The 23,831-nt window shown below is 41.5% G+C and overlaps 1 protein-coding gene across 4 annotated transcripts in view; it reads right to left on the reverse strand.

Annotated features, from left to right (window-relative positions):
* The window catches only part of PLPP4 (phospholipid phosphatase 4), a 106,921-nt gene that overhangs the window by 21,019 nt on the left and 62,071 nt on the right, over positions 1-23,831 (reverse strand). For all 4 annotated transcript variants that reach the window (XM_072131026.1, XM_072131025.1, XM_072131027.1 and 1 more), the window contains exons 2-5: positions 13,350-13,458; positions 10,937-11,027; positions 10,207-10,270; positions 9,133-9,257 (exon numbers count right to left, since the gene is read on the reverse strand). In XM_072131026.1, coding sequence (XP_071987127.1) covers positions 9,133-9,257; positions 10,207-10,270; positions 10,937-11,027; positions 13,350-13,355 — 286 coding nt within the window. In that variant the 5' untranslated portion in view covers positions 13,356-13,458. The remainder of the gene's footprint in view (positions 1-9,132; positions 9,258-10,206; positions 10,271-10,936; positions 11,028-13,349; positions 13,459-23,831) is intronic.

Consider the following 23,831-nt stretch of genomic DNA (forward strand, 5'->3'; position numbering starts at 1 on the left):
GGCAGTGTGTATAAGAAAGTGATGATCTGTACATTGCGAGCACCAATTGTAGTAACAATCTCAAGTATTTTCCATTGTTCTTTAGACACTTCTGGAAGTATCGGCAGTCACAGTGGACACAGCTCTGTGACAGGACCAAGGTAAATAACTTTTTTCTTGTCCCCTCATTGGCCTCCTTGGTGTTTTCTTGCCAAACTGGATAACCACCATAATATTGTGCCCACCATCTTCAGGCCCTTTAACAGAATAGAATCCATGTACTTCTGTGGCTTTTTCATGCAGTTTGGAGTACGGACAAGTTTTTGAAAAGTCTTTTTCGTTAAAGGGGTATTCCGGGAATATGAACATCTTGTCATTAGTCACAAAACGGAGCTTAAATAGTTTGATTTTATGATTTACAAAATTTATGGCTTCTCTAAAGTAGGTGGAGTTATCACTAAGATGGCCGCCACTGGAAACTACAAGTTCCATGATCCTTTAGTTCTCAGTAACTCCTCCTACCTCTTATGCTCTGCTCCCAGTGATGATGTAATAGGTTTTCTTGCACTGTTACCATAGTAATGATGTGTAACTGCCATCACCACAACACTGACCATACTGGATGCACTGCAACCAACCGACAACAGCCAAACGTAGTGGTGATCACATGACATGCCCAGCCAGGTACAGGACATGTGATGTGGACATGTGACCAGCGGCCATCTTCTGTCCTGCAACGGACCGCACGGAGGAAATCAACGGACTGCTACGGGCCAGTAGCATTTTAATTCTTCATTACAGTCTATGTCACCAGCATTTTCTGCTAAGGGGAGCAAAATTTTAAATAACAACTAATTACACATTAGCTTATATTTTGAGTGCCCACTTGTATATGAATTATGCTGATTTCTGGAATACCCCTTTAAGGGTCATTAGACGTTTGCATGCCTTAGAGCCTATGTACTGGCTATGTACTGGATTTCCTGAACTGAGCCTTACTGGACGGAACTGAACATGTCAGTAGTCCATTGGTTCAAGGTTTTAGAAATCCCTCCAGCACACAGAGCAAGTTTCTCATTGGTGACTTTGGTGTAACTGTACATAGCTTTGCTAGTGCCAATTGTAGTAATGAGGTGGTGAAAGGTCCTGAAGGGTTCTTGAGCACCTGTCTCCCTAAAAATTTGGTGGCAGTAGATGGGAAATGCCTCTCACCATTTCCTGGTAGAGCAGAAAGAGGTATTTTCATTTTGAATGCAAACTTAGCTTCCAGCTGTAAATCTATGAACATTCTATCCTTTTGTATTTTGTCTCTTTTTTTTAATCACAGTTTTTGTAAATGGAGTTTATTTATTTTGATCGCAACAGTATCACCCTAGAAATAAGTGTACAGTTTCTCTTCAGCACCTAAACAGTAAAAATCAAGAATTAACTTGCTGTAACTGTATTTTAAGGGGTGAACAAACAGGGGCACAGCATGGAGGGACAATGTAATTACTAGTTTATTTTTTTGGGCAGCAACCACCCCCCTTCCCTGGGCAACTCAGAATTCTGTCCTATTCTCGGACAACTACTTTAATGGGATGTGTTTCTGGACATGCTGTCCGGAAAGATACATAAGCACTGTTAGATATTTACTTAAATTTAGGTATCCCAATCCTAGTCTTCCAGTTATGGAACCCAACAAAAGCTTTCCTGCTGCTTCCTGGGACACATAGCACCCTGCAGGCTGACACTAATCACCTCTTGGGAGTAAATACTTAATTCAACTTCATGATCATATGTAATGCAAAGAGAATACAAGGTTATTTTACTGAACCAGGTGAAAGCTATTTATTTGTGATGTTCCCACAATAATGTAATGAATTATAACATAACATAGTAAATTGGACTTAATTATCTTTCCTTTTCACTACCACAAAGATACATTGGCAAGAATATATTGCAAAACACTGAATGCTTAGTCAATTAGCATTATCATGCCGCAGATTAACAACGTGCCGGGAGTTCACCATTGACAAACCAGAATGCATTAGGGAATGATGGGAGTAATTATGGCTAAAAACCTAATTCTCCTTGCAGTACCACTTTTCTGACATATTCTGACAATAGAATACTTTAAGGAGGACTGGTAACCATGTAAAAATGCTAAATGACACAAATTCCATTGGCATTGTGCCCCTGATCAACATGGACATGGGATTATTTATCATGAGAGACATTTTTGAAGTTACTTGATGTAGTGTGTATTGCTATACTTTACAGTGAATGGCACATGGTGTTTGACAAATTTGGCATTTCTATAAGTTTGTTCTTAAATAGCTTGGTCACCTTTAAGAGAGTTAACCCCTTTCTGGAAACTGCCTGGACTCTACGGAAGTGCTTGTACTATCCAGCAGAATTCCAGACTTCCTTTGACCTCCTGTGTCCTGCTGGCTTCTGGCCAATGGAGGAGATGTATAGTATATATTAGTATATCACCATACATGGCTGGAGGGGCATGCGGCTGAGCCTACCCCTCCAACCACTCATAGGAGAAAAGTTATGATGGAGGGGGTGAGCAGACAGTAACGACTGCATAGTTCCTCAGCCAGAAGCCAGCAAAGAATGCACCCAACAGCTAATCCTTGCTCTCCTGGATGGTGTGATTATGTGACCCACTGCTCACGGAGCCTTCCAGCTGCTCCAAGGAGGGTTTGATGGGGGGAATATAATATGGGTGACCTTATTAGGGCAAGCCACTTACCCTGCTAAACGTCCTTAATTGGGAACAACCCTTTAAAATATTTAAATCTCCAAGAGAACCTTCCAACAATTTTTGCTACTTTTTTTCTTTTTTTTTTTTAAAAGTCAAATTACCTGATTTGGTCCATAGAGGCTAACCAAATCTACTTTGCCACTCACTTATTTTTAAAGTGAAGTGTGTGGTGTTAAAGAGGAACTGTCACCCCGAAAATGACCCCCACAAAATGTGCCCCCCCCATACTCCTCACCCCAGCCCCTTTCTCCCCAGACAGTTTTTAAAAAAATGTATTTGTGGTTAATTGCTTTAAAGCGATCCGACCTCTTACTAAATAAGAGGTCGGATTCTCCTATCTTGTGCCTGGGCAGTCGGCCTTATTCATTAGGGGGCCGGCCGACACAGCCCCTCCACACCCCCTTCACACCCCCTGTCTGCGGGGACCTGCAGGAGAAGCCGGCAGCATCGCATGTATTGTGTATTGTCGGCTCTCCGAGATTCGGTGCTGTATATAAGCCTGGCGCGGCCCCAGCTGCTGTTAGTGCAGCGCGGCCGGCCGGCAATGTATAGGAGAAAGTCTGTGGCCGCAGCCGCTGTCAGTGTGGGGCAGCCGCATCTCGGAGTGTCGGCAGCAATTACGCAATACATGCGATGCTGCCAGCTTCTCCTACAGGTCCCCGCAGACAGGGGGCGTGGAGGGGGTGTGTTGGCCGGCCCCCTAATGAATAAGTCCGACTGCCCGGACACAAGATAGTAGAATCCAACCTCTTATTATTATTTATTTAAAATTAAAAAAAAAAAACTGTCTGGGGAGAAAAGGGGCTGGGGTGAGGAGTATGGGGGGGCACATTTTGTGGGGGTCATTTTCGGGGTGACAGGTCCTCTTTAAACTTCAAAAAGTTGCAACACTTTGGACCAAGTAAACCCTTATAGTTCTATTTTACAACTTTTTGATGCCAGAATTTTGGTGTGCCCAATAGCCAAGAGGTAATCTTTTATTTGCATACACCACACAGAATATTAACGGTACTGTAACAGTTCCGAAGTTAAAGGGGTTTTCTACAATATTAATACTGATAATCTACAATAGATGGAGATCTGACACTGTGCACCCACCGACCAAATCCGCATATGCAAATTTAGGAAAAAAGTATGTTGTTCTATAAAAGATAGTACAGTTTTTATTTGTTCATACCAATTAAGATAAACCCATACATTCTTATTTTTAAAGTCTACACTTGCATAATGCACAAATTCTACCATTGTGCCTCTGTCAAATTGGCTGAAACCTTGCCAAGTCATCGACAGATGCTAATATGAAAAAGTCCTCGCCTCTGTCACTCTGAAGAAAATGTCTGTCTGTCGGTGAATATCAGCAAACCTGCATTGATGTAAAAAAAAAAAAAAAAAAAAAAAAAAAAAAAGGGTCCCCAACCCCTCCCATAGGAGATGTTCAGGTTCAGGTTCAATTAGAACATAAAGGAGGTGGAAAGAGAATCCCATTTATCTTCGGTTTCATTGTTGGAATAATCTACTAAGAATTTAGCAGTTCCATCTCCCCAGACATCCGCCGCAGCCGGCAATCCAGCAACTCATTCATCTTAGTGTTCCCACAGCTCCCAGGCGTCTACTTAAAGCCTGCGGGAAATGTTTACAGGTCCAGACAAGATGCGCCTCCAACTACTGTCAGAAGTGTATTAATATATTGCACTGTGGCGAATTTCAGGGGTTTGAGCATCGCTTCCCTCATAATATAGTTTTATATTTCACACTGTGGATTCACTCATTGGGATTGATCACACATATGGTTGCTTTACATTTTCTACATTAAAAAAAAATCTAAATCTAACTACTTGACATTGTCAGTTTTCCTAAATATAAATTGAAATCCTGTAGAATTTTACACAATACTCTCTGTATCAATCTCAGAGGTGGACTTCTCATATAAAAATGGTTTTCAAGAGGATTCTTGCAAAAAGGGAATTTAAAACCACCTTGTGCAGGGACAAGCATGGGTACAGGGTAAAGGGTCTTTGGTACAGCATCTAACATATATAATTTCAAGACCTATAACTAGATCCGGTCCCTAAACTAATGCTAGCCCGAGACCAGACCCTGTAATTAATACAAACCACAAACCTCTCCATTTACTAAGACTACCCCAGACCCCTCCATAAAAATATACACCAGACCTCTAAATTAATACAAACCCCTCAATTTATTGATTACCCTAGACCAAAATAGACTCCTACATCAATGTTAATCCCAAGACACCTGAATAAACTTAAAACCAGAACCTTTGTTTTAAATAACAGATCCAGCCTCTAATTTTAGACCCCAGACCAATATTATAATATATAACTCTCAAGCCTGACCTCTTCAGACTTCAAACTAATGTAGTCACCCCTTCTATATCATTACTAAATATTGATTATTCTAAATAGCCCTATTAGACAATGTTGGGACCACCAAGACCACTCCAGAGAAATAGAGCCTTTAATTTAGGATGTCTTCTGCTGTATCTATGGGACCCAGTATTGGGTAGGAGCCCACATCCTCTGGTACTCTGGTGGGCCAGTCCAAGACTGTTACAAAGCCAACAGGCTTGCATGTATTGTAATCTGTAACCGGTTGCAAAGCTCACTATTGTAGACCTCTTATCACCTGGCAGAACAGTTTCAGGACATAAAGTCTAGTCAAATCAATAAACATCATCCAAAATATGAATTTAAACAATATGGAAAAGTTGCTAAATTCTAGGCAGCCTGCAGCACCAATCCATCTGTCTCATAGACCCCCTGCAATGTCCCTAATACTGGTCCCTGTAGGAGACTGGCTGTGTGAATAGAGAAATTAACTCCGCAGACTGGTATGGAGTTGAGTGCTGTCATAACATGCCGCTATTATTATCATCATGTCCTAGATCCTGAGACATTAAGGAAGACTGCAGAGACGCGGCCATTGTATGGCTCCTCAGGTGTCAGAAGTAGGACAACTTAAAGAAAAGCTCTTGATGGACGTCCACAAGTAAACTGCTCTGCACAGTTCCTCCAATACTAACAAAAAACAGCTTTAGCTAAACAAGAACAGGATTCAGCCCTCTGCCAGTGCAGGAACTTTGCAGTGTGATCTCATTGCGGGATGAGAATACAGAGCGCTTTGACTAGAAGATATTTCTCTTGCTGCGGCTTATAGATTAAAGGAAATCAACCAGGGTAAAAAAAAACACAACATATATTTGCCTCTGCCTCTTCATCTTGATCCAGATGGTGTTCTTCGCTAGTCTTGACACACTGGGTTCACCTAGTAATGAAACTTATAAAGAAACTGCAGCACGGAGCATAGGACAAGATGTCCGGTGCTCCGGGCTCCTAATTATGCACGCCCCCCACACTTACGCTGGGAGAGGGAGGTGACGTCACACAAAAGGCATGAATTCACGCCTCTTGCGTGACCTCAGCTCGCTCTCCCATGCTCCCAGCATGCATAAGAATGCTGCCAGCAGAGCCAGACATCTTGTCTCAATGCTCGTAATTACTTGTTCTTTACCGGGTGATCCTGGCGTGTCAAGACTAGTATAGGAAAGCACCGGGATCATGATGAAGAGGAGACGAGGTAAGTATTTGTAACCTTTTTCTATTTTTTTTAGTGGTAGATTTCCTTTAAGTAACATATTCTTGGTTCATCTTGTCTCCTGGGTAATAGCAATAAGTTTGCTTTCTATAGTACAGTAAATCACATTGCAGTTTATTAGCATAGTAGTAGTAATCACTGGTGTAACTTGAAGCAGTTTGGCTCCAGAGTAAAATGTGTGCCAGGCTCCTCAATTTACAATCATTCACCTTTTATCTACACTAGAGCACAATAGCCGACATTAAACCTGTCTATGCCCTCCACCACCGAGGACATTGACATTAACCCTGTCTTTGCCATCCACTTCCATTGATGTAGACATTCAATTCTCTGCTTAAACTACCAAGGGTGCTGAAATTAACCCATTCACAGTCCTTGATCACCAGGAATCTTTCAATAAATCTCTTACTTTTGGGATAAGGGATTTGAACCTTTACCTACTCTACAACTACTCTATAATATTGGTTTCATAGACACCAAGTAGCCCTTCACTATATATCCGGCTGTTGTATTAATAACTATTTGGGCTTTATACAGAAAGAATTATTTGGCAATATTTGGGATTGCCCTTAATGAACAGTGTCCCGTTCTCCTACTGCCAGACTCTACACTCACCGGCCACTTTATTAGGTACACCATGCTAGTAACGGGTTGGACCCCCTTTTGCCTTCAGAACTGCCTCAATTCTTCGTGGCATAGATTCAACAAGGTGCTGGAAGCATTCCTCAGAGATTTTGGTCCATATTGACATGATGGCATCACACAGTTGCCGCAGATTTGATGGCTGCACATCCATGATGCGAATCTCCCGTTCCACCACATCCTAAAGATGCTCTATTGGACTGAGATCTGGTGACTGTGGAGGCCATTTGAGTACAGTGAACTCATTGTCATGTTCAAGAAACCAGTCTGAGATGATTCCAGCTTCATGACATGGCGCATTATCCTGCTGAAAGTAGCCATCAGATGTTGGGTACATTGTGGTCATAAAGGGATGGACATGGTAAGCAACAATACTCAGGTAGGCTGTGGAGTTGCAACGATGCTCAATTGGTACCAAGGGGCCCAAAGGGTGCCAAGAAAATATTCCCCACACCATGACACCACCACCACCAGCCTGAACCGTTGATACAAGGCAGGATGGATCCATGCTTTCATGTTGTTGACGCCAAATTCTGACCCTACCATCTGAATGTCGCAGCAGAAATTGAGACTCATCAGACCAGGCAACATTTTTCCAATCTTCTACTGTCCAATTTCGATGAGCTTGTGCAAATTGTAGCCTCAGTTTCCTGTTCTTAGCTAAAAGGAGTTGCACCCGGTGTGGTCTTCTGCTGCTGTAGCCCATCTGCCTCAAAGTTCGACATACTGTGCGTTCAGAGATGCTCCTCTGCCTACCTTGGTTGTAACGGGTGGCGATTTGAGTCACTGTTGCCTTTCTATCAGTCTGCCAATTCTCCTCTGACCTCTGGCATCAACAAGGCATTTCCGCCCACAGAACTGCCGCTCACTGGATGTTTTTTCTTTTTCGGACCATTCGCTGTAAACCCTAGAGATGGTTGTGCGTGAAAATCCCAGTAGATCAGCAGTTTCTGAAATACTCAGACCAGCCCTTTTGGCACCAACAACCATGCCACGTTCAAAGGCACTCAAATCACCTTTCTTCCCCATACTGATGCTCGGTTTGAACTGCAGGAGATTGTCTTGACCATGTCTACATGCCTAAATGCACTGAGTTGCCGCCATGTGATTGGCTGATTAGAAATTAAGTGTTAACGAGCAGTTGGACAGGTGTACCTAATAAAGTGGCCGGTGAGTGTATATCAACAATGCCTTGGCGGGATAATGTGTCTTCAGTAAATGACACTTTACACAGCACGACATCCATTGTATTTCTGTAAGTAGCTAAGTCACTATTTACTATCATTTGATGAAGCCTCGGGTAACATCTTTAAGAACTATAGCTACCTGCCAGCAGCTTTGTCTTTTGTTGGTCCTACACTCCAAGGGTCCTTATATGAAGACAGATTTCCTAACTCTGGTGGTATGTTCTCTTAGAAGCAATGTAGAGGAAATATGGCCAGTGCAAGAACATGAAACACACATGTTATCATGATGTTCTGATCAAGCACATCCCCTTTAAAGAGGACTTTACTGGGAGGTCATGTACCACCAATTTTGGCACAGCAGAAAATATTTCTCTAGCCTCTGACCATTCCTTAGCTCTTTACTGTAGTTGGTCTTCTCCAGTCTAGAGCAACCACACACATGACTGCAGAAAGCATATTGGGGGTGAAAAGAACAGCACTAATTGGGGCTGGAGAAGAAACTTCCACAAGCAATAGTGCAGATAGGTGGAAGGTCCCCTTTGAGCATATATTCACTCAAGGCCAGCTCCAGGTTTCAGTAGGCCCCTGGGCAACAAAGCCTCAGTGGGCCCCTTTGCAGTGAAATCACGTGGTAGCATTAAAATATTCAGAAACTAAAACAGTACCCTATTCCCTAAAATGTTTCCTAGTTTAGCATACCAAACAGCCCCTCATGGTTATTTTATGTACAGCCCTCATATGGTTATTTTATATAAAGCCCCCCTCACCCCCTATGGATTAATTAGATACAGCCCCTCTCCCCCCCCACAGATTCTTTGTGTATAGCCTTATGTGGGCCCCCCAGCACCCCTGGGCCCAGGTACTTGCACGGGTATGCCCAATGCTGGCACCAACCCTGTGTTAACTAGTCGTGTGAATGGGAAAAAAAAATGTAGAATGAAGCAGAATACTCACAGGAGGAGTGGATACTGGGAAAACTCTTTCGGCCCTCAGACACAAGGCTGGCATCTCCAGTGCAGTGCATCTCTTCATTCGATACACCATCAGGAAAGCAGCGGTAAAAAAAATCAGGACGTGGCCTAAGAATTCAAATACATTTTATTAGCCAGACCTTCAAAAATACAGATCTTAAAGGGGTTGTCTGGAACTAACTTCATATAGCTGTGGAAGGAGGTGGCTCCGTTCACTGTGTAGTAGCAGTGCTGGATTACTTCAGCTCAGCTCCATGACTTGAACAGGAGCAGAGATGCAATACTCTGGCACTGCCACTACACAGTGAATGGAGCTGTCTTATTTCAGCTGTACATAGTTGTAGACCAGAAGGCTGCTGTCACAAGGGTCGATTCACAGTACCATGCATCATGCGACAGGATTTAGTGTTAGGATGAGGTATGCTCCTAAGAAGCTCTACACCTCCAATATAAAATAGTTCTTCAAAATCAATCTGTTAGCAAATGCTGCCTGAAAGAAGGGCAGTATATTACAGTTCTGGTAAGTGGTCTATACTACTACAGTAGTAGCCAATGCAACATTATGCTGTTTAGCTATTTGAAGCATTAAAAGAATACAATGGACTACTGGTTTAGGAGTCCAGTAGATTCATGAGGAGTGGTTGGTGACACTTCCAAAGTATAATAATTCATTTCAAACAGACAACCTATGGACAGCTGTTGCTTCTAGAAGAGAAGAGCCTTGCACAACCCCTTTAAGAAATACTTTTCAATTTGTTCTCTATGAAGGTTTCCCTTCCATTACTGTAATTTTGAGTGAACCATTTGCAAGTGGTTTTCCAAGAAAGCCAAGAAGAGTAATGATGACATTATAGAGAGACGTAGGAAGCAATTGATATTTTCATCTATTACAGCAATAATGACACACTCCTCTCACTTCCAGAAATGATCTGGTAATGATTGCACAGGAGCAGACATTCTCCAGTAAACAGGACTTGTATTGGACTGTATGACACATGGTACAGAGTTATCAAGTGGTTTCTATTGCAAACATTTCTAATCATTTTCATGTACCTACCTTCCCACTATGAGCTTGATAGTATTAGTGCACACTCCATTCAGTGCCAAGGCCAGGGAGACAGCTAACGAAACATAACATATGGTGAATTAAAGCTTTGAAATATCCTTCCCCAAGTGACAGACATGGCTGATACTACTTCCTTATAGGAAATCTAATTTATATGGGCTGGACAAAGCTTTAAACTTATAACCTGAATGGGATATATATATGTAAGATTTTTGGGTTCTGATTGCCGAAACCCAAAGAATGACAAAAGTAGGATCTCATATTCCTTGTACGATTTAGAGTGCCAGGTCGAGCATGTGTTCCTCTACTCCATTCATCTGTCTCTATCGCAGAGCAAAGTACAGCTATCAGGAGCTGCAAGGAGCTGCAAGGAGGTGAATGAAGAATCTAAGACACAAGTCTACTTGACTTTACAACCCTACAGAGAAGAAGGGACCGCCATTCCTTAGGCCTTCACTGATGAGGAACCTATCTTGTTCAACTTTATCCAAATTGGGCATTTAGGAACAAATAGTATTAGGGGGTTATAAAGAATTTTCCGATAAATTATATAGACAGTAATTGATCTGATAAATGTTGGACCACACATACTAGATAACTATGGAGTCACACATAAGGACATAGCCTTGTGCTACAATCAGACTACCACTCTCTTTGGATGTGCAATTGCCTAGAAATGAGACTCTCGTCTTAAATTAACTTTAATTAGTTTGTTACTTACCCAAACAAGCTTCTTTGATCTCTGTTCTGTCTGTTCGCTGGATGATCTTCACCACAAAAATCACAGCGAGGGGAGTTAGAAATGAAATGGCCTGTGCAAAATGTAACAAGAAGAGTCCTTAAAGGGAACCTGTCACCAGGGACCTCATTTTCACTAAATACAGGTAATAAAAGCTCATTACACCTGTACTGCAAATATGTCTTTGTGCCTTCTCTAAGCATTTGTTATAACTTACCTTGCACCCTGACAGAATCCTCTGTAAAGTCCCAGGGGTTGGTCTCTGGTTTGGATGCATTTCAAAAAACAACACGTGACTTGTCTGTGCTGTGCACTCTTGAGCTCTCAGCCCAGGGTCACTATCATGGGGGATCTAGTGTTACTGTGTTTAAGGGACCCCCCCCCCCGCTTTCCAATGAAAAGGGAGGGGCTCACAGTACCCACTACCCTCCTTTACACCCAGGCCCTATCAGTCTGAAAGAAAAAAAATCTATACTCACATTTCGGCTAATTCTCTCTGACCCAGTGGCTCCATCTTCTCCCCTTCTGGTTCAGTCTTCTCCCCTTCGTGTCCATTGCTATAACGCGGCGGCGGGAGCATCTGGGGTGACATTTTATTAAAAGAGAGCATCCAGGGTGGAGATTTCATTAAGGAGGGGCATCTGGGGTGGACATTTCACTATCCGACTATGGGCTGGGGGGAACTATCTATACACTGAATGGGCATGTGCATAGGCTATCTATACACTGAGTGAGCACATGCAATAGAGTGGGGTCCTGTCAAAAAAGTGTCTAGCTTGTCATGGCTTGAAAATGTTTAGGTTAAAAAAAAATGTGTATACAATGTTATGTATCAAATGTGGGAATGGATACTGGAAGGAAGTGGGCCCACAAAAATCTTCCACTCAGGGGCCCCAAAATTCCTAGCTTTCCCCCAGTGATGTCAGCTCACCAGGCAGTGAGCTCTGTTCCTGTGCACAAAGAAGGAGGGGGGAACTGTACAGTAACACAAAGGTGGGGGGCTGAGAGCTGAGAAGTGAGTAGCACAGACAAGTCACTTGTAGTTTTTTTTAAATGCAGCCAAACCAAAGCCCAACCCCTAGGACTTGGCAGAGGATTCTGTCAGGGTGCAAGATAACACACAATTATATTGTAATGCAAATGCTTAGAGAAGGCAGAAGGGTATATTTGCAATGCAGCTGTAATAGACTTCAGCAACCTGTCTTTAGTGAAAATGAGTGCCCTGGTGACAGATACCCTTTAAGGTAAAAGATTGACTAAATAAAATATCAGATCTGTAAAAGGTCCAAATCTAGATACCCCTATTCATACATAACTTATAAAGAAGTGTCACTGACAAAATCCTCTTTATAAGCTATAAATCATACGGTAGGTTTCCTTTAATGTGTAATAAGTGTTTAGGGCATGCTTGCTCCTTCCTAGACAAAATCAATGGATATAGTTGAAGAGAACCTGTTTGCTAAACTAACCCACACTAACTAAACATATCTTTGAAAACTGCTATTATAGAACAGTACTTGTCATTCCACATACTTGTCCGTATGTAAAGGTAACTCATCATCTATGCATAATCATGTTCTTCTAGTTCAGCCATGCCTCTAGCTTCATGGTTGCCAAGGGTCCTGCTCTCTCTTCAGCTGAGCCAATTCAGCTCTACGACATTATTTGCATGGTGGCTGTGTGACTTGTTTAAGAGAATTTGTAATGGAGGGGTGAATAAGGAGGCGGAGCTATAAACTGGCCGTATGTGATTGGCTGAAGAGAAATCAGCTCACCCCTCCTTTAGAAACTGTCTTCAGTGAAGGGAATGATCTGGAGGTGTGGTGAGGAGAAAGAGGTTGGTTGGCATTGGAGAGTCATTTATTTTAAATGGACTGTGGAATTTTTCAGGCATGGGGAATAACAATATAGGGATAGTTGTACTACTGTATAATAACAGCTTTCAAATATATGTTTAGATAATATGAGTTAGTTTAGAGTGACAGTACTTGGCTCCTTTCCACTTAAAAGGAATCTAAGAAGAGGCTGGATAAACAGTCATAGAGGTCTTGCCAATCCAAGGGATTGAATGTAAAGTTGCGTTGGTCAGGGCAGTTATAATAATCATAACTATAACCAGCTTGTGTGTTTGGTTTGAAGGGGCCCTTGAGAGGGTAACAGTGGGACCCTTATGCCTAAATTTCTTTAATCCATTCTTTATACTACAGAGCCACTAGGAATGGTTAAAATAAACTTACAAAAAAGTATAATACACTTTTATTCAATACAACATAAATATTTAATCAGTAAGCTCCCCTTCAAAGATGGCTTCAGGCAGCACAATTTATCATTAAAACACAACAAAGTAAACACAGAAATTTGGACCAAAAAAAATCAAAAGAGTTTAATAACTTACAAACATCAGCCGTGTGGGTATGTTGTCTGATTGTACCAGGGGATTCTTATACAGCCAGATCTCTTCTGGTTGGATTACACGCTGGAAAGGGTCCAAAAACTCTGTAAATCTAAAAGAAACAAATACAACAACATTGGTTTAGTAAATAAAATACCAAAAAGGTAATATTTAACACATAGACAAATCAGATATATGCATTCATTTGGTCACTTTTCTTATTTAAAACTATATACTGTATTAATCTTCTCAGCTCCTCCTGCTCTATAACACACTGCCTACAAATAGGACACTATACAAACTCTGCTCAGCTCCTCCTCCTGTATAACATGCTGCCTGCAGATAGGACACTGTGTACACTCTGCTGATTTCCTCCTGCTTTATAACATGATACCTGCATAGAGGACACCATCTATAATCAGAGACAGATGACACCGGACCATGGACCCTGGGCTGTGTGATTATTATAGACCCTGGAAGTCTGGAATTCATATCCTACATATAGTACTAGAATAAGCTTCTTGGAGCATCGAGGATGCGTCCCTTCCGCCGGCTTTCAATTTGCTGTTTCTGGACCTTTGGAGGACCACCAAAGGTCCCAAAATGGCTCTCGTACATATGAATTGGGAGCAGAAACAGATGTATGAGGTTTTCATGGGTGAAGGCCCTTCCCAGTCTTGAGAAAATTTGGTGGTTTGTTTGGGTAGCCATGGCCCCCTAGAAGGCTTGGGCCCTGTGCGAACGCCCAAACCACCTATATTCTAATCCACTACTGGAGATAAAACGCTGTAGCCCTTTAGGGTGTAGATTTAAATTCTGTTATTAAAATTGTGTCCATGTGTTGTATCTTAATATGTACATACTATATACCAATTTGGTTTCCCTATTGTTATCATGATCACAGTTGGCACATTGACCACTCAGCTAATACCGCTGGATTTGTAAAAATGAACGGCGCTGGTGATATGTATACTGGGACAAGTCACATTTACTAATTAGTTCAACTCCTCTTCAGTCTTTACATAACAACCCCTACATATACACTCACCGGCCACTTTATTAGGTACACCTGTCCAACTGCTCGTTAACACTTAATTTCTAATCAGCCAATCACATGGCGGCAACTCAGTGCATTTAGGCACTGCTGATCTACTGGGATTTTCACGCACAACCATCTCTAGGGTTTACAGAGAATGATCCGAAAAAGAAAAAACATCCAGCGAGCGGCAGTTCTGTGGGCGGAAATGCCTTGTTGATGCCAGAGGTCAGAGGAGAATGGGCAGACTAGTTCGAGCTGATAGAAAGGCAACAGTGACTCAAATCGCCACCAGTTACAACCAAGGTAGACAGAAGAGCATCTCTGAACGCATAGTACGTCGAACTTTGAGGCAGATGGGGTACAGCAGCAGAAGACCACACCGGGTGCCACTCCTTTCAGCTAAGAACAGGAAACTGAGGCTACAATTTGCACAAGCTCATCGAAATTGGACAGTAGAAGATTGGAAAAACGTTGCCTGGTCTGATGAGTCTCGATTTCTGCTGCGACATTCGGATAGTAGGGTCAGAATTTGGCGTCAACAACATGAAAGCATGGATCCATCCAGCCTTGTATCAACGGTTCAGGCTGGTGGTGGTGGTGTCAAGGTGTGGGGAATATTTTCATGGCACTCTTTGGGCCCCTTGGTACCAATTGAGCATCGTTACAACGCCACAGCCTACCTGAGTATTGTTGCTGACCCTTTATGACCACAATGTACACAACATCTACTTTCAGCAGGATAATGCGCCATGTCATAAAGCTGGAATCATCTCAGACTGGTTTCCTGAACATGACAATGAGTTCACCGTCTCAAATGGCGGTGAGGCAGTTCTGAAGGCAAAAGGGGGTCCAACCCGTTACTAGCATGGTGTACCTAATAAAGTGGCTGGTGAGTGTATTTCACAAAGCAAAAACAAGTCATGAGGCGGCAACTAGGAAGTGACAACGAATAATGCTTTATTAGTCAATACAAAGGACCAAACATATAAAACCATATTCAAAGTACATACAAATATATAAACAAAAACTGAATGAATTTGAATGAATGTGTTTGCACACGTCAGTGTGCTGGAGAGGAGGAGAGAAGTGCAGGTCCTGCGCCTTAACATGGCAAAATATAGCGCATGTTGTGGGGAAACATGTGCTCAACGCCAAAAGGCTTCAATGGGGCCGCAAATGGTTCTGCCGGATACCATGTAATGCACTCTTCGTTCGGACACGGTCTTGTCCACCCAACCATCATGTCTAGTCTTTACGGGGTAAAAAGGGCCAAAAAAAAAAAAGTGTCTCAAAATCCATAAAAAGTCACAGCACATACACTAGGAGGGTACTGGAGTAACTAGGAGACTTTTTATGGGACTTTTTGCTAAAGTCCTAAGTTATGACTCTGGCTTCGCACGGCATTACACTAGCAGTAGTTGTATGTTTATGTGAAATTAATAAAGAGGTTAAAATAATAAATAATTCCTTTATTTATATAGATCTACAGATTACGCAGCGCTACACAGATCTTTCCAAATCGGTCACAATCTAATCAACCTACCAGAATGATTTTGAGTGTGGGAGGAAACTGGTGGACCCGGTGGAAACCCACGCAAACATGGGGAGAACATAAAAACTTTGTGCAGATCCCTTTGCAGGTCCCTGGATGGGACTTGAACACAGGACCCCAGTGTTGCAAGACCAAAAGCCTCAATGTGGCTATTTTTTACACCAAAAACTAAAGAAAACCAGTGATAAATAATACCTACTATCACTATCATCAAGGACAGGTAAAGAAAGAAGATTAAGAATTATAACCAATAAAGCATTTTAATAAATAATATGTTGCTACCATAAATATAATCATTTTCTGTAAAAAAAAACAAAAAAACAAAAGAAACAACACACACATATTTAAAAATGACTCGATAACAAAACCTCAAGCGGTGAGTTTCCTTTAATAACAGGCCAGATGGGAAATATAAAGGTTTAAGCAAAAAGATAGAAAAATCGGTAGAAAGTGAAACAAGGTTCTTGTTGGATACAAATCCCTTTTACTTCTTTTAAACAAACACATCTCACCTTGTCTCATGTTAACAAGAGATGTGCAGGTTGAATGGCAGCAGAGGAAGACAGAACAGAACCAAAAGAGCATTAGGAGATCCACTAATGAGACAATACTGGAGTCTGTAATAAGATGTGACATAGCAGGAGACGACCTGTGATGTTAGTAGTAGGTACCGCTGCCCCCTCTGAGAAACCATAACCATCACAACGATATTGTAGGAGAAGTACTGCTGTTAGAGTAGTGTTATACGTTGCATATACCGGAATTTATTTAACAACCTTTGATATCAACAAGTGTTAAATATTAAAATCAAAACATTAAAATATAAAGATCAAAAAAAGCTTCTAAAACTAAATGACAGAGCTGTGTATTGTGAAAGAATGTTCTATAGCAAATCCTTGAGATTACAAAATGAATTTGTTTTGGGAGCTGTATGTGTAAAGCTTTTCCTTCCACTAACACAGTAGGAAGTCACAGCAAGATCCTTTTCCTACACTACATAAATGGTTACTGTAAAATTAAGGGGATGTCCAAATGATTATTTTTTTTTTTATTTTTTTTTAGAAAATACTCAGAATGGTGTAAAAAAAAAAAAACACACAAAAAAAACCCACTAAATATAAACACTAAATCATATCAATCCCCTACCACTTCTGTTTACATACTTTCTGGTACCCTGCTTTTTGTTGCATATTTTGTAGGAAAAAAATTCTGCGTACAACGGGGGAGATTTAGGAATGTGTCCAAGACAGAATTCTGTCGTTGTTTGCACTAGAAAACTGTCTGCGCCACATTTATAAAGGGTTTAGACACTTTTCTGGCTCTCCTACGACAAAATGGGTGGGGCCTGTGAAAAGGGCGCATGGCCTCACTCCAAAAAGTTCCGTGCACTAAAAATACTTCTAACCCGACAGAATTGTGTCCTAATTTTTGGGTGTAAAGTAAGCCAACTAATTGGAGGTTCAGAGTACGTCTAGACGGTCTTATACTAGAACAGATTTATCATCCAGCACAGACAGTTGCAACATCCCCCACCGGGGCCTAGCCTTTTCTCGGGGCCTGGAGTCAGCCGGGGCCCGCAGTACCTGAGTGGCTGGCGGTTGCGGCCTAGGCACGCTAGTGTCACGGTGCTTGGTATGGGGAACCGGAGGGCTGTCCTACAGCCTGGCAGGTCTCCAGTAGGGTGGTGTTGGCAAGAAATGATGAGGGAGAGGCTGCTATAGCGGATCTCCCTGGGGCAACCCTTTGGTCTCTAGAGTATGAGTCTCTGTGTAGTGGACAGGGTGCCTGTGATGATGGTAGTTGTAGCAGCAGGGACCAGACGGAGGCAGAGGTTGAACAAAAACAACTTACAGTTCTTTATTGGAACCGACAGGAACTTCAGCAACGTGCCTTTAACAAAGTGATGGAGTGCTGAGATGCTTTTGGAGGAAGCCACAGGAGGTAGATCGCCAGCCTGGATGTAGAGGGCAGGCTGGGAGGTAGCTGTGTCCTAATAGGAAGCTTCAGCTTGTCCTGGAGTGCTTCAGGTATCACCCTGGAAGGTAGGATGATATCCCTTTCCTCACTAACTCTAATCTATTAGCTCCACTCTTAAAAGGCAGGGGCTAGACTCTTCCTGCTCTTATCTGGTATGGTATGCTGGCTGAATATTGTCTGGACTGGGGTAACCCAGTCTGCTTCTCTTCTCATCTGAGCTAGGCTAAACTAGTCTCTAGCTGTTCTGATCTTGTGCCCTGCAGACCCAGAGGGTCTGACTGGAACTGGTCTCTTCTCCCTCCTGGGAGAGACTGCTCTCCTCTCTCTCCTGAGAGAGACTCCTCTCCTCTCTCTCTCCTGAGAGAGACTTCTCTCTAGAACATTCCTGGCCAGGGGTTTTATAACTCCTCTGGTCAGGTGGTGGCTTCTCCTCCAATCACATCTCAGCTTACAGAGGACAGGATGTAACACAAGACATTGGATGATAGATCTTACATCATACAAAACACTTAACTCCTGGCCTGCCAGGCAGGATTCTACCACTGCAATGTCCCCTGTGTGATGTGATGACATGCTGTGGGGCTTATTCACAAGCACTCCTTCGCCATCGCATCGGCGAGGGTGTTGCACAGTCTTATGCTGCACCAGATTGATATAACTGTCTGTCTAGCCTTAGGACACTTTTTATAAATCTGCTCCATCGTAGATCAAAGAGAATATCTGTTCTTTATAGGCTTATGAGTCCAGAGTGTGGCACTTCAACGGACAGCTTAGTGTGGTCATACAATGAAATTCCAAGAAGAGAAAAATAAAACTGTCCATTGTACTCTCCAATCTGGTAAAAAAAACTAAAAAATGGATCTATCCATCTATATTTATAAAGCTATAAATGGATCAATGACATGTTATACTAAATCTATACATCAACAGTATATATACAATCATTTCAGCCCCTCCTGCTCAAGAACACTGTATAATCTGCTCAGCTTCCACTGCTCTATAACATGCTGCCGCCAGAGAATACAGTATTCTTATGGTGACCGGATATGTCTGTGTATCTAGTTTTGTAATATGGATACAAGTGAAACTTAATATTCTCTAAATACTTAGTTGTGGCCTTTAAACTATTATCAAGAGTAATAGTCATGTGATTTGACATTTAGAATACATTAATAAGGAATTGGTCATACGGAAAATAAACCTACATTTAATAAATATTTAGTTAATATACTACACAAAGTCCAATTACATTCACCTGGAAAATATCAGAAGGGTTACACTGTGTAAAGTTTTCCTGTACATTTCCTGTACATTTTTTTTATATTTAATTTTCCACACCTAATAGACATGAAGATAAAATAAAGTAATAAAATACAGGTTTAAGAATGCAAATCAAGAATGAGGTGCTAATTTGTAATTGATCTGTGGAGGACCTTCAAAGGTTCTGAAATGGCTATTGTGTACAGGTGTATAGAGAGTAGGAACAGATGTACAAGGATTTCATGTGTGAAGGTCCTTCCCAGTATAAAATTTGGTGGGTGGTTGGGGTGGGTCCCCTAGAAAGCTAGGGCTCAAGCTACCATCCAAACCATCTATATTATAATTATATTATAATCCACCACTGATTTGTCTACCATAGAATTTTATGCCTGACTGTATGAACTTGAGAAGGCTTTCAGACACACTGCTCACTGCAGGATAAGAAAAGAGGAAACAAGAAGCTTTTTCCTTATTGAAGCATATTACAAAGTTTATTATTGTCACCTGCTCAATTCATTTCTGCAAGAATTAAATAATGCTTTACAGGTTTAGTTATGCTTTAAAATAATAATCAAAAAGTTAAAAAAAGTCAACCTTTATTTTTTGGTGAACCTGTCACCAGGAGTGTCAATTTTAGCTGGTAACAGATTCCAATAGCCAATTCTATGCAGATTTACTTCAGTAATTTATATAAGTTTGGTTCACATTACCAGGCTCCCTGTCAGCAGCATGTGGTGAGTCCCAGGGGTGGGGCAGCTGCAGCGGCCTGTGTCTCCTCACTTCACAACATGCCCTCCCTCCCCTGCCTGCTCAATGCACATGACAGGAAGTGCAGGGTGGAGAGCGAGATGCATGAATGTGGAGAGGAGACCGACACAGGTACACACAGGCGCTTCCCACCCCCAGGACTCACTACACACTGCTGGCAGGGAGCCAGGTAATGTGAATAAAAAACTCAAACTACTAAAATTATTCAGAATACTGACAAAGACATTTATAAAATCAGCATAGCATACATTATGGGAACCTGTCACCTGCGAAAGATGACATTCCAGGTGACCGAAAAATAAGTTACAGGATTATAAAGAAAATCTACAATCAAAATCCATAATGATAAACCAAGGCCTCTTCCCTTCTAAAATCAACTTTTAAAAATATGACAATGAGCCTGAAGGGCTCTGGGGGTCTTTACCAGTGTTCCCCTGTACTACAGATTGAAAGGTTGTTTCAATGAGGTCTTTCCTCCCCCTTCCTCAACCTGTGAAATCTAGCAGCAGCAGGAAGTGCAGGGGGAGGGGCCTTCTTTGCTGTTGTAACAACCCCAAAGTTACTGTACTGAGGGGCCCTTCAGGCTCATTAGCAAAATTATAAAAAGTTGATATTAGAAGGAAGGAGGCCATGGATAACACCTATAAGAAGATTACCACCGTCACGGTGCCTGGATCTAGGAGTAAGTGTCCCTGGTCCCTTGATTTTGAAGGTTGATTTACTTTAAGATCAGGTGAGCCACTGCAATTTCCTGCACTACTTTACATGTGTGGCCATGTCTAGTAGTGCAGATTGTCTATTCCATATTAATATGAATCACCTTATTATAGCCTTGTCAGATTCCCACTATATAGATTTATCCATCGGTGCCTGCACTTGTCTCAGTTTTACAAAATCCTTCAGAAACAGATGTTAGTCTTGTTACAAGTGAAGCGTAGAATGGAACCTGGCTTGGTGTGATATACAGACACTGAAAGGGAATTATAAATAGCTGTGAATATTCAGATGACAGCTCCAGAATGAAATATATCTCTGACTACAGACTGTAGGAGGAAAAAAAATAGCTCCACATTGAAATTGTCACTAGGAACATATTCATCCGTGATGTAATTAATGGACTTTAAATAAGGGACGTAACATAAAAGCCATTAATATTGCATGTTATGGTAATTTGAATAAGGATCACAATTTTATTGTATACAAAGTCTTAGGTACACAATACCAGAATACTAATGTCTCTGGGGGAAACAATCCATTATCTATTTTATATTACAATATTTTCAGTCTCACCAAAATGAAATCCTTACACAACCGGCAATGCGTTTCAAGCTCAAGATGCCACAGGCAGTGTCGCCCTCACAGGGTTTCACAGACCCTAAAAAATATAGTTTTGAATTATATCCAAGTCCCATCCAGGTCATCTGCAAAGAGTTTCTATGTCCTCTTCGTGTTTGCATCGGTTTCCTCCGGTTTCCTCCCACACTCAAAAACATACTGGTAGGTTGATAAGATTGTGAGCCCCATTGGGGACAGGGATCGATTTGGCAAGTTCTGCGCTGGGTAATCTGTGAGATCTATATAAATAATTACCGTATATACTCAAGTCTAAGCAGACCCAAGCATAAGCCGAGGTCCCTAATTCTTCCACAAAAACCTGGAAAACCTATATATTTTTTTACTCGAGTATAAGCCGGGTTTGGCTTTTCAGCACATTTTTTTGTGCTGAAAAACTAGGCTTATACTAGAGTATATATGGAATTAATTATTATATCCCATGCAAGGTCTATGGAAGACAGTTTGGAGTAAAATAACTCCAAAGTGGCTGATAAGTGCACACTTCAAAATCTTATATTTTTGGTTAATATTTTATTTTCAGGAGGAAATAAACATATTTTACATTTAGATCTAGAAAACTGCTGCATCCCTCAACATTTTATTGATGTTTATAGATGATAAGTTCTCAGATCTAGAAAAAATTGTGTAACAAACTGCCAAAATAACACAAAGAAAGAGGAATGGAGCTTCACTATCTACAACGCTATCCGTGTGATTAATGTGTTCATAAAGTTAAAAGAATCCTTGTCTACATACAGACATCTTCAATAAAAAGCACATTGAGTAGTTCTGAAATGAAAAATATCAGGAAATTCACTGTGTAATATTTCAAGATTTGTAGCTTTTCCTTAAACAAGTTAAACACGCAAGAATAGACAGTTGGCATATCGATCTGTCACTCAACTGTCGTAAATCTGTTTCCCCCAGCCGAACATTGTTGTCATTTCCTTTTTTATTGTATATAAGAGTATGTGTCTTATAGTAAAATTATGTATATGTTTTTATGCCTGACGAAGATCTCAGTCCGAGATCGAAACACATAGCAAAACAAAAAACAGATTATTTTAAACTACTTACCTGGAGTGCATGCAGCGCCTCGACCCAAGACTCCGTTCATCTCTATCCATGCTTGTATCCCAGACGTTCCTGAGCTTAGACAGTGGGATCTGTCTTGTTTGGTCTGTAGACGGAGACGATGGCCAGCAGCATGCCATTTTAAAACTAAGCTGATATCTTTTCTAAAAAGGTGAGTAGAATATTTTCTATTATTCTAACTCAACCATAACAAAAATAACCTTGAATCTGGAGCGCTTGTCCTTTTTCTCGCCCCCAATCTACGTGGACCCGTCTCTCTCAAGATCGTTTGAAGACGTCCCCAAGAATTTCCCAACTTCTTACAAATATTATATTTTCACATGATCTGTTGCCTTCTGGTTTTTATGTGTGTTTGTCAGATGTTTTTATCACATACAGAACTACAAGTGCAATCGTATTATGAGTAACAAAAGCTTTTATTGACTGTTAGAATGAGTTAATGCAGTAAGTCAATATTTGCAGTGTTGACCATTCTTCTTCAGGACCTCTGCAATTCTCCCTTGCAGCTCTCAATCAACTTCTGGACCAAATCCTGACTGTCAGCCGTCCATTCTTGCACAATCAATGTTTTCATTTTGTCACAATTTGTTAGGTTTTTGTTTGTCCACCCGTCTCTTGATGATTAACCACAAGTTCTCAAAGGGATTAAGATCTGGGGAGTTTCCAGGCCAAGGACCCAAAATCTCTATGTTTTGTTCCCTGAGCCATTTAGTTATCTCCTTTGCTTTATGGCAAGGTGCTCCATCAAGGAAGAAAAAAAAAAAAAAAAGAAAGGCACAAGGAGCGGCGCCTCGGGTGATATCGTCTTGGTAAGTGTTATTGGTATCACAGAAAATGTGCTCACCTTGTTCGTTCTTGGTGATTGGCAGCCTTAACCCAACCTGGGGTCCGGTCAGAATATTCCCATTCATGGTAGGCAGACACTAGTTTCCTGGATGTACCAAAAAGCAGCTCCCACGGCTCAGTGAAGAAACAGGCATCAAAATAAGATGCAAGTAGCGATTATGACAATGGAAAAGAAAAATCTTGAGCACTATTGGGGCGCTTAAATAGACAATCCAAAGGAGCAAAAATAAGTGTCTATAATACAGCTTTATTTATAAACCAATAAAAATTCATTATAATACAATAGGTAAAAATCGTAGCAAAGTACCTTGTAATAAAATAGTCCCTTTAACGTGTTTCGAGTACTTGGACCCCTTCTCAAAAAACAGACAGGTGAATAATAGAAACAGTATGAGTATTACAATCTTAAATACCTTAACCAACCTTTGTTGAGGTGTAGGGGGTAACGGGATTGGTCTTAGTTGTTGTTTTGCCACGCACAGAACATGTGTGGTTTGGCGCGAGTGCAGCCGCTGTCTCCGGTACCGCAGGTTCGCACATGCGCGCGAAAAACTGCGAGCGTACTCCAGCATGCCACTGCGCAAGTACCAGAACGGAAGTCTGTGTTTGGAGC

Source organism: Engystomops pustulosus, chromosome 11, assembly GCF_040894005.1.
Source record: "Engystomops pustulosus chromosome 11, aEngPut4.maternal, whole genome shotgun sequence".
Classification (NCBI taxonomy): domain Eukaryota; kingdom Metazoa; phylum Chordata; class Amphibia; order Anura; family Leptodactylidae; genus Engystomops; species Engystomops pustulosus.